This window comes from Homarus americanus, unplaced genomic scaffold, assembly GCF_018991925.1.
Source record: "Homarus americanus isolate GMGI-L3 unplaced genomic scaffold, GMGI_Hamer_2.0 scaffold26591, whole genome shotgun sequence".
Classification (NCBI taxonomy): domain Eukaryota; kingdom Metazoa; phylum Arthropoda; class Malacostraca; order Decapoda; family Nephropidae; genus Homarus; species Homarus americanus.
Genome location: NW_024755595.1, coordinates 80,001 through 92,055, shown reverse-complemented (window position 1 = coordinate 92,055; position 12,055 = coordinate 80,001). Strand labels below are relative to the sequence as shown.

Here is a 12,055-nt window from a genome sequence, read left to right as displayed (position 1 = left end):
AAAATAGAAAAGGAAAAGGTTATATTAATCTACACCACGAAGATGCCGGAAAACTAGCCTTTTAAAGTGAGACTGATTGTATGAGTATGGAAACAGAAGAAGGCAGAGCGTTCCACAGTTTGGCTGTGTGAGGAAAGGAGGTACTATAACGGGTTATTCTAGTGTGACCGACATCCACAGAGAAACGGTGGGCACCGCGGGCAAGATGTGTGTTACGAGCCCAGGGCCTTGCCGGCGGTACACAGGATGCCAAATCCACCGAACATTGCCCGTTAAAGTACCTGTAAAAGAGAGAGAGAGTGAAGCAAAATTGCGGCGATGAAAAAGGGAAGAAATATTGTCAACTAAAGGAGGAGAGTTAATATGACAAAATGCTTTTGATTCCACCCTATCTAACAGTTGGACAGAAGAAGAGCCACCCCGAATATGAGAGCAGTACTTCAAGTTGGGACGAATGAATCCCTTATTTACTTGAAGCAACTGCTCAGAGTGAAGTAGCTACGGCATCTGTACAGCATTCCCAGCTTTCGGGTGGCAGCTTTAGCATGTTGAGGATGTGTGGTTTTCATGACATATTAGAGAAAATGGTGAGGCCTAGCATATCTATTTTAGAATTTGGCAGAATGATAGTGTCCTGAAATGTGATTGGTGGGAGGTCATCTAATTTGGAAAGTGTAATTGGTAAATACGTACTGAATTTTATTACTATTGAACTTAACCAAGTTTCTACCTCTCCATTTGGAGATGCTGCACAGATCTGTATTGATAGATGTAATGATATAAGCTCTAAAAACAGATCTAGTTTGACAGTTAGGAGGAAGGGTAAAATGTGAAGAAGAGTGAAGAGTAGAATCATCAGCATAAGAATGGATAGAATTAGTTGTAGTGTGAAATAAATCATTGATAAATGAACGCTGTGGGTCACCACTATTGGTAGAGAAAGAGCGAGAGATTGATTCCTCGACAGCAACTGCCATGGATCGATTCTCAAGGAAGCTAGAGATTAGAGAACAAGTGGAGGAGAGAAACCATAAGAGGGAAGTTTAGAAAGCAAAGACCTGTGCCATACCCTGTCAAATGCTTTGGAGACGTCGAGGGCCACGACGAAAGTTTCCCCATAAACCTTAAGAGAGGATGACCAAAGATGGGTACAGTAGGATAGCAGATCACCAGTAGTTCTCGCCTGGCAAAAGCCGTACTGGTGATACGATATAAGAGAATGGCGTTCAAGGTGACGGGGAAAAGGAAATTCAAGATTGTTTCAAAAATTTTAGAGAGGGATGAAGTTAGGGCAATGGGGCGATAGTTAGAGGGATTAGAATGGTCACCCTTCTTCGGGTTGGACTGAGCCAAGGCATGCTTCCAAGAAGAAGGAAAAGTTTGGCTTTGAGGCAAAGGTGAAAGAGGCAAGCCAGCACAGGGGCCAGAACTTCAGAACACGAGGGGGTATTCCGTCCGGTCCATGCGCCTTACTCACATCCAACCTGGATAACACACCAGCAACCCTACGAGTGGAGATTATAGGAAAGTGCATAGGTTCAGTAGGAGGTGCAGGGATACAGTTGGAATCGTTTTAGGTTGAGTTAGAGGAGAATAAGGTGCCAAAAAGATTGGCTTTATCAATGGGAGAGTTAGTGATAGAGTTATCAGATCAAAAGAGAGGAGGAAAAGAGGGAGTGCAGAAGTTATTACAGATGTTTTTGGTTAAGGACCAGAAGGATTTACTAGAGGAAGAATTAGTCAGGATAGTGGTCTTTCTTTTTAAAGATTTCCGCTTGGCCCTATGAAGAATAGCCTTACAACGATTCCTAGAAGCAATGAAAGAGGAGTGGGTAATAGGAGGAGATAGTTTCATAGCTTGATATGCCCTATCTCTCTCCCTGCATGCAAGAGAGCAGGAGCGATCAAACCATGATTGTTAAGTGAAAGTTTTGGTAGCATATGGGATAAATGCACTCATACCACTCTGTATAACCCCAGCAATGCTGTCAGCACATACCGAGGCATTCCGAGTGGATAAGCAACATTCATCCAAAGGAAAGTCGGCGAAGAATTCTCGCAAGGATTGCCAGTTTGCCCTCCAATAGTGTCATAGTTGATGTTTAGAGGGGAGCGGTGGAGGTGGTCGTGCCCAGTTTGATTTAATAAAAATAAGATTGTGATCAGAAGACCTTAAGGGAGCAGAAATTGAGTATGAATAGAGTGAGGGGTTAGAGGTAAAACAAAGATCAAGAATGTTAGTAAGATGATTGTGTCGATCAGGAATGTGTGTAGGGTGTTTGATTATTTGTTCCAAATCATTAAGTAAAGAAAAAGAGAGTGCCTCAGCTTCACCTGGGTCATCCCTTGCAGAGCTAAGCCACTCTCTGTGATGTACATTGAAATCCCCTAGGTAGAGAATCTTGGTGTTGGGGTGTGTGGATAGTAACGACTCAGGGCAAGAAGTGAGATAGTCAAAGAGTTCCAAATAGTTGGTAGAGTTGGGAGAACAGTATAGGAAACAAAGAAAAATAGTCAATTGGTAGAGATATTTTGAGCCAGATGACATCATAAAGGGAAGATTCAAAATCCGTGAGTCGAGCTACAGGTGTACGTGTGTTGTAGTAGGCACATACACCTCCCTTAGAACGGAAAGAGGTATAAAGGCTGTAGATGGAGACTTGAAAAGGTTTGGGTGAAGCTACTTTGGTCAGTTGATGTTTGGAAAGTAGTAAGAGATCGGGGGAAGAGGTTAATAGATGTGCTCCACAGAAGGAAATTGTATCTCGGGCCTCGAATGTTGGAAAAATTAAATGTGAAAAAAGCCGATCCTCCAGCAACAGCAGTGGCGTCAGTTTAGGCCCCAGTAGTTAATTAATGATCAGAGGGTCCACAACCTTCCCGACCAGTGTGGCCCATCCGAGAAGGCCCCGCTTCAGTATTAATATCAACTGACATAGGAAAATAAAATAAAATGAATAGAACAGATCAAGAATGAGTACGGTTATATTTGTTGTGATGTCAATAGTAAGGGAGACAATTGAGACCCTGTAATTGTGTATAAATGAGGCAGAAAGACAGATCAGCAAACTGGGACTTGGTCACAATTTTCGTGATGCCATATGGAAGCAAGGTCTATCATTAGACAACAACATTATGCTTCCATTATTTTCCCAGGGGGGTATTACCTCCCTGTTTGGTAGCTGCCTAGTACTATGTGTTGGGTTGGTTAGATTTTGGTTGGGTTTGGTCAAGTTATGTTAGGTTGAGTTGTGTTAAGTTGGATCGGGTTATGTTGGGTTTGGTTTGGTTGGATTAAGTTAGATTGGATTAAGTTATGTTGGGTTGGATTACGTTATGTTGGGTTAGGTTTTGTTGGACTAGGTTAGATTGGGTTATGTTGAATTCAGTTATTTTGGGATTGGTTGGGTTATATTGTACTGCATTAGGTTAGGTAAAGGTGCCAGGTTAATGTAGTAAATGATAGGTCATGGTCACGAACTATAGGGGGGAGGAAGACAGTTCCAGGTCAGCAGGTGTTGGCATCATCACAGTTGGCAGTTACCTGCCACTGTACCTTCCCACATTACTGAGCTGTTTTTAAAAGTCTCTAATCATATTTTTCATTTTATTTCATCAAAATATTAACCACCCTAAAGTTAACCTACCCTATCGTAACCAGGGCCGGATTCAGGAGTGGGCAAAGTGGGCAGCTGCCCAGGGGCCTTTACAGAAGGGGAAGTGAAGGTGGTCGATCACAGTGCCTAACGAAGGTTTTCTATACAGTGTAATACGGTGCGTCTACACTGACCCTAACAGGCAACGTTTGAAACACACATATATAGTATAGGTTAAGTTGTGGCAGTGTTCTTAAGATATCTATGTGGTGGCGGCGGCTGCGGCGGCGTGTGGGTGGTGGTGCTTGCGTGAGTGGGGGATGGCGGCAGCGGCGCGTGGGTGGTGGTGGGTGGGTGGTGGTGTGTGAGTGAGGTGTGAGGGTGAGTGAGTGAGGTGTGTTAGTGAGTGAGTGAGTGTGAGGTGTGTGGGTGAGTAAGTGAGGTGTGTGGGTGAGTAAGTGAGGTGTGAGGGTGTGAGTGAGTGAGTGTGAGGTGTGTGGGTGAGTAAGTGAGGTGTGTGGGTGAGTGAGTGAGGTGTGAGGGTGAGTGAGTGAGGTGTGTGGATGAGTGAGTGAGGTGTGAGTGGGTGAGTGGTGAGGTGAGTGAGTGGTGTGTGGGGTGAGTGGGGTGTGTGGGTGGGGTGGTGGGGTGGGGTGAGGTGTGGTGGTGTGGAGTGGGTGGTGGGTGGTGGGGTGGTGGATGAGGAGTGAGGTGTGGTGTGAGTGGGGGGTGAGTGAGTGAGGGTGTGTGGATGAGTGAGTGAGGTGTGTTGGTGAGTGAGTGTGGGGGGTGTGTGTGGGTGAGTGGTGGGTGAGGGTGAGGGGTGGGTGTGAGTGCGTGAGTGAGTGTGTGAGGTGTGTGGGTGAGAGTGAGGTGGGGTGAGGAGTGAGGTCAGAGTGGGGTGTATGGGTGAGTGAGTGAGGTGTGGATGAGTGAGTGAGTGAGTGAGTGGTGAGTGTGTGGTGAGTGAGGTGTGTGGGAGTGAGTGAGGGTGGTGAGTGGTGTGTGAGTGAGTGAGGTGTGGTGGTGAGTGAGTGTGAGGTGTGTGGGGTGAGTGAGTGAGGTGTGTGGATGAGTGAGTGAGGGTGTTAGTGGTGAGTGGTGAGTGAGGTGTGTGCGTGAGTGAGAGGTGTGTGAGTGGTGAGTGAGGTGTGTGGGTGGAGTGAGTGAGTGGGTGAGTGGTGTAGTGAGTGGGGTAAGTGAGGTGTGGTGAGTGTGAGTGGAGTGAGTGGGTGGTGGTGTGTGTGTGAGGAGTGTGTGGGAGTGGTGAGGAGGTGGGGTAAGAGCGAGGTGTGAGGGTGAGTGAGGTGTGTGGGTGAGTGAGGTGTGTGAGTGAGTGAGGTGTGTGAGTGAGGTAGACACGTGTCAATTGTGGAGATAAACCTACAATACTGCCAACGTGGCAGGCGCGGAAAGTTGACGTGATAGCCTCTGTACTGTATTGTACTACACACACACACTGACACATCTCTACTCGCACACTCACATCCATCAGTCTTACGCGTGTCTTTAAATTAAATCGCACATCTCTCTAATCTAAGTGAATTTCTCAAACTCACACCTCTAATCTAATCTAGTCTCTCTCTCATATGCAAGTACTGTATATACAGTAAAGGCTTTTACAATATATATATATATATATATATATATATATATATATATATATATATATATATATATGTACTGTATATATATATATATATTATATATATATATAACTGGTCCACTATACACAACACTGGTCCACCACTCATAACACTGGTTCACCATATAACACTGGTCCACCATACATGACTTTGGTCCACCACACACAACTACAAAAAAAATCACACTTACCCCTACTGTTATAATAACCATGATTGTATCTCAGAAAGTTGTCGCGAACAAAACTATGCTTCCAGTTAAGATCCCACGTCGAAATTCCTTCTCACTGCTGGGAATCTCCCTTTTTTTTCTCTATCTTGGTTCGCTCTTAGACCTCACCTGAACTGTCACAGGCTACAGCACTATGTGACAACTACACTCTCGACCAAGCTGTGTAGCCTTTAAATAGACTCTGGATAGATGCCGGCAAGGGGGGCGGGGCTTCTCCCAACGTCACGTTTGGTGGGCGGAGCTTATAGCGATGCGGGGCTCAGTATATTATTTGTTAGTTGTTTTTTTGTGGTACATGAATGAAGGCTATATCATAGACATATTTACATTATTTTTAATATAATCAGTATATAGACCTAAAAATATCATGCAAGAGGAATGTAATTTAGCACGAGAATAGGATGAATTAGGGCGATATCATCTATGGTCAAAATGATACCACCTCGACTGCTTGTTTTACATGGTTCTGGGAGCATCACCTGACTCAGCGAACCTGACTTGTTTATTTATATATGATTTGGGTGATGCAAGCGGCTGGTCCTTGACACCTTCTCGTCTTCAAGCATTACGAGAGAAGGAAGATGAAGCAACTACAACTTAGGTGTGAATTATAATTAGATCCCCCCACTCTCTCTTGGGTAGTGTACATTCTCGTGGTGAATAATAAAATTTTGACATTTTACATAGAACTTCTTATCCCGTGATCTTCCGGTATTAGGTAGCTGACGAGTTCCTGAATAAACAGTACTCTTTGTTACGTATGCTTACTGTCACACACACACCAGCATATTTATTGGATTGGCAGTCATCTTTTTATCGTATCTTAACGTATTTAAGTCCTCAAAACAATTCAGGAACATTTTTGACAGAAATTTCAAAATTTCTCAGTTAAAAGAAAAATTAGTATATCGAATGAATGGTTGAGAAGTCAAGTGTTAGGGCTAGAGATATTAACATGCGAATCTTTGAGAAACCTGAAGACGGGGAGAGGTTAGGATAAGGTCATCGTGACGTCACAGAGGGTGCCAGTCATCGTGACGTCACTCACTAAGGGTACCAGTATTCTAACAAGGAAAACAGATTTTACGCTGAGCAAAAGTTTCGTAATATCTGTCTCGAGAAGTCCTGAGCGTGTGTTTGTATCTATGATTTGTGTATGTACAGTATGTATGTTGGTCTTGTGTGTGGGGGGGAGGTAGAAGGGATGTCTCAAACCACGTTGCGTTTTGTCTTGTTTTGTATGCCTTCATTTATTTATCGTTACCTTGTTTAATAATTACTTGTCGTGATTGATTTAGCTTACATTGCTTGTTTTGATTACCTTTTTCACCCTTGTGTTTTACCTAACTTGCTTGCACACCTAGCTTTCTTGATTATGTACTTGCTTGCCTTTCTTGCTTGGTCGTGTTTCTTGTTTGTTGCTTGCTGTTTCATATTTCGCTTTCATTTCTCACCTATGTTACTTGCTTTGCTTGATTTCATATACATTTTTGTTGTATATACACTTGTTTGTTTTCCGTATTTGTGTATACGCTTACTTGAATGTCTAATCATTTGATTATTTTCCTTGTTTGTGAATAGGCCTAAGCTTGCTTATTTTCTTTGTTTATAGATATATTCAGTACTTGCTTTTTCCTTGTTTGATGACCACTTGCTTGCTTGTTCTCGTTATATGCTGATGTACACGAATCTCTTGTCTGTATTTGTGTTTTATCTTTTATCAAATTCATTAATGTGTCATTTTGTCGTATAAAAAATCTCTCTCTCTCTCTAAATGAAGAAATACATCTTTCGTGAACTTTCCGGGTAATGTCCTGACAGCTACACGAGGCTGGTCACGTATCCCATATGTGTTTGCGATGCTATTTGTCGACATAATTTTTATCTCAATCTAATCTCTTTCACACGTGTAAATATTGTTTATTGACGAAGACAAGATGGACGTTCTGTAGACCGGGAAACTGTGTTTGATATAAGTACAGTGAGTGATCAGTGTGTTGGTGGTTGTGTCAGTGTACTGGCTGGCTGTAGCATTACGCTGATAATGGCAGCTGACAGGAAGTGGAATTATGATAACATTTTTCCAGGCATGCTGAAAGATGAGCCAGCCAAGCCCGCGTCCCAACCCCCGCCGCCACCAATCACGTTCACCCCTTAACATTGCGTCAGAACCCCATCCGCTGTCGTGTTGTTACTTGGAAAAACGCGTCTTTACTAAGCCTCACCATCACGTTCACATCCACACCAGCCTGTCAGTCATATCATGCCGGTAACTAACTCATGACATCTCTGGTTCAATCAGTCACATCATGCCACTGTCTGAAGCTTTACATCATGCCTTAGCTCAAAAGTATACAAATATATACGGCAGCTATAGACAGAGAACTCGCAAGTTTTTTATTGTCTTAGTAAGCGTTCTCATGGATATAGTGTTCTTCTATCTTAAATACTGTTGGGGTTATTAAGTTTTGCAATGGTTAGATTATTTTACAGGTATTGTGATAACAAGCGTCTCATATCGTGTCCTGGGTTCAATCCCCGGCCCGAGACATTAGAGTCAGTGTGACATTTACCATATGACAGGTTTTCTCCAGGTACTACAGTTTCCTCCTGTATTAACACTGGACAATAAAGATCGTAACAAAGAACAGACCAACGACCGACCGGCTAGTAGGCTGATGAGTACTGAAATGGTAAATACAGTATAAGTCACGCACAGTACAGTACTGTAGGCTACTACGACTACAGTGTGGCGCCAGTGGTGACTTGCCATGGTGCTGGGTCTGGGTCCCCTTCTTAACTACCCCGGACACTGGAGTATTTTGGGCCCACCAGAGAGCAGTCTGAAGGTTCATGGTTCTTGTCAGCGTGGAGTGGTTGGCTGTCAGTTTCTCCACACTCACGCCATCCTCCTCACTTTGTTTCCTTCCCTTCTTAAGTTCTAAACATCACACACACACACACACACACACACACACACACACTGAAGTATAAACAAAATCGACGACTCAATGATGTTTTCTGCGGTTTGCCCTTCCCGCCCTCCTTCATGTACGTGATTACGAGGCACTGCTTGAGTCCATGCCTGAAAACTTCATTAATCTCAACTTGAACGACACAGTGAAGGCAAACTCTATTATCGGTCATTACTGTCATCGACCACTACAATCGATGGTATTTGAGCTGAGTATAATCTTAGTACTTGAGAGAGAGACAGAGAGAGAGAGAGAGAGAGAGAGAGAGGTTGCTGCTGTACAAGACCCGCTACAGTCACCCAATAGGATGCCTCAGTGTAACCCATTAGCTAGACCTGCTCACAGGCTGTCCAACAAGAATTTCTTTTGGATAGGGAGAGAGCAACGGTCAAGTGGATAGGGTGCTCGCTTCCCGACATAGAGTAGCTTGTACGCACACGTCCAGGGGACCTCCAATTTGCACACTTCTCAATGGATGTTTAGCTAAATATACAGTTCGGAAAAGTGAAGGTGATAGCGGCGTCAGTGTCTTATGTACTGATAAACGTTTACTGCACTGCACTAAGGGACAGTAAATCACCACGGAACCCATATAATCAGTGCTCGAATTAACGCCACCAGAGAAAGTGTATCTACAACATTGTGTGTACTAATGTTTGTATAATGTTCAAGTAATCGTAACATTATGTACGAGAAGACAACTATCACATTGCGCTAAATTATATTAAAGTCTCCGTGAGTGTGTTACAAAGTGCTAACATATTGTGGAATAATTTACTGTACTACAACACGCCAAGAAGAACACTTGAGAACGGAGGTGTGTAAGTGTGCCAGACCAGTATGAGCTGACTACAAACGCGAGAGGAAAGACACGCCTGTTACCCAGTAATGTCCACAAGCTTATCCACTTGTTTTTTCTGCCTCTGCGTCCTCCGTTAATTTATCCCAAGAAGTGAGACAGGGAGCATGTATCGAGCTAGGGTTCATCAACTATCCGCCGAAGGTACAGAAAACAGCCAGTGACTAACCTTTTCTCAATCTGAGTTACGAGTGAATATCACATTGATTAATTGAGAAGGAAAAAAGACAGGTGGAGCATGCAGCCAGCCAGACCGGACATGATAGTATAGTGGTCTGGTGCCTGACTGTCTCCACCATGAACTTATGGCCAACTTGGGATTCTTAAAGACTTTGGGGGTACATTTCTTTTGCGTCTTGGTTCTGACGTCACCTTTATGATGAGCTGAGATGAGACCAAGGCAATCTCTTTAAAGTGATACAAAGTTGTGTGTTTATGAGTTGAATTTGTATTTGAGTCAATCAGTGGACATTATCTCTGGTGTGTGTGTGTGTATAATAATAATAATAATTAACGGTTTATTGAAAAATTTTGCAGCCCGAAGGCTGAAAATATACATTGGACAAAATTGACTTATTACATACAAAGACATGGGGTGGGTAGTTCGTTTAACGAAAGCTTTCATTACTGAAAGAAGGAACATGAATTGAACATACAAATTATTATAGTTTACTGGTGGTGTGGTGTTCACGTGGAGTAGTAACTCGTCCTCGGGTGTTGATATGAAGGACCTCACGTGGTCATGGGGACACCACATGGTGTGGTGTTCACGTGGTGCAGTGACTCGTCGTTGGGTGTTGATATAAAGGATCTTACTTGGTCATGGGGAAACCGTGTGGTGTGGTGTCACAGTACCTCACTGCTCGGTGACGTTGTGTTATCTCGTGGTCAGGTGCATAGCCGGCCCCCTGTTGTTCCCAGGGTGGACGGATTAACATCTGGTCAGAGGATGGTTCCTAGGTTTGCTTATCTCAGTGGTGGGTCACGGCTCTCACTGGTACTGTCTAGTGCTGAATTCACTGGTTTAAACACTGTTCAACACTGATCCCACTTCTTTCCGAAACGAAATTGTCACTTTTGATTATGAAGATACAGTATCCCGGTGGTGAGGATGGTTCGGGGAGAGGGACTTCAGGAATGGGGGGCCGCGCCTGAATAGGTCTTGACCCTACGGTGGTCAAGGATGTGTGTGTGATATTTCGAAGACATCTTACATATTTTAGAACAAATATCCTATAGAAAGTGAAATAACGGGAGGTGGTGAGATTTAGTTTATAATTGTAATGCGTTTGGAGATTTAGTTAGTAGGAAATTTTGATGGTGGGGATTTGTTTATGGAAAAGTATCTAACGGGATTTTGACCGGTGGTATAAAATATAATCGCAGTTTTGTCCAATGGAAAATTGTCTGGAAGAGATTTTGTTCCAACACCTTCCAAAGTGGCAAGTTCTAGGCGTGAGACACCCTGGTTAGTGTCCGCCGCCCCCCCCCCCTCCTCCAGGCATCATGGCTGAACCTGTTGCACCTCACACACACACACACCTACCTCCCTCCCTCCGTGGCCGGCCTTGCTCAGATGCCAGGGGCGAATTAATACAACAAAGAAACCGGACTAAAACCACAAGTAGGCGAAGACAGTACAGTATGCACAAATGTTGATTTATTTATTATTTTCTACAGAACGAAACGCTACCACGTACTGTATAGGCCGATATTGATCCAAATAACATTATCGGAGAATTAGTTGGCAATTAAGATGCACCAGTTTTGTGAAGCAATTATCCTCCAAAATGCATAGACGTTCCAAAATAATTTTTACCGGTTGACGAAAAAGATTAAAAAATTCTAAACGGTTTGAATAATTCGTGTCAGAGCCAAGCAGCTTTTGTAAACGTTGTAAACGTTCGGAGTTTCAATATGACTCGAATAGTAATAGAACACCTAAATATTGTTATAATTTTTTAAATATCAGTGCTGTAAATATATACCATTCAAATAATGCTTGTTTAACGATCATCTTTTGAATACCAAAACCATATTTATATTAATCGTTCCACAGAATCAGAAAGACAAGAGTTATACGGTAGAGTGTTTCAAGGATGCTGACACAACCTTTTAACTGTGCTCAGTCCTTCCCCCAGGCGAACTATACCTCTCTTCTCGTTCACGATATCACGTCCTACTTCTGCTACGCCCTCACTGTTGTCATATTCTTAGCCTGCCATACCCACACTTCTGCCACCCTAGTCTATCATACCCACACAGTTGTTAAACTCTCGATTGTTGACATTCCTGCCGTGCTGCCATACTCACATTCTCATCATTTCTGTAGTGTTACCATACTTGCAATGGTGCCATACCTGGAGAAGAAAAGCAAACACATTAGCAAAATATCGGAAGGTTTTCATTTATTTCCCCGCTTATTCTATTAAATAATGACAACTAACTATAGCTGAATTGTCAATCAGTCCCCAAATACAAATAATAATGAATAGATTGATCTTAAGTCACAAGAGATAGAGATAGAGTAATGGTAACTTAGCCCATGTTGCAATGCACATGATGTGGCCTCAACAAGGTCTGATGAAATGAATGTAGGCTGTTTGGACAGTTTGGTTTGGGCTAGGGTGGTGAGACCCTAACCTAACCGTGACCCAAACGTCCGCTCACCGTTGAAATGCAAGTTGATGATATGATCGTGAACTGAGGAGAATACATTAAGGAAAAGAGGGGGGGGGGAATGTTATCGC

General features: G+C 43.2%; 1 protein-coding gene across 4 annotated transcripts in view; it reads right to left on the bottom strand.

The window, feature by feature from the left end:
• The window catches only part of LOC121856597 (solute carrier family 2, facilitated glucose transporter member 1-like), a 92,637-nt gene that overhangs the window by 19,304 nt on the left and 61,278 nt on the right, over nucleotides 1-12,055 (bottom strand). Inside the window, exon 1 of one of the 4 annotated variants that reach the window (XM_042352229.1) lies at nucleotides 5,433-5,630. The exons of the other annotated variants lie outside the window; for them this stretch is intronic. Coding sequence (XP_042208163.1) covers nucleotides 5,433-5,453 — 21 coding nt within the window. The 5' untranslated portion in view covers nucleotides 5,454-5,630. Of the gene's footprint in view, nucleotides 1-5,432; nucleotides 5,631-12,055 lie in introns of those variants that run through there. 4 annotated transcript variants of the gene reach the window in all.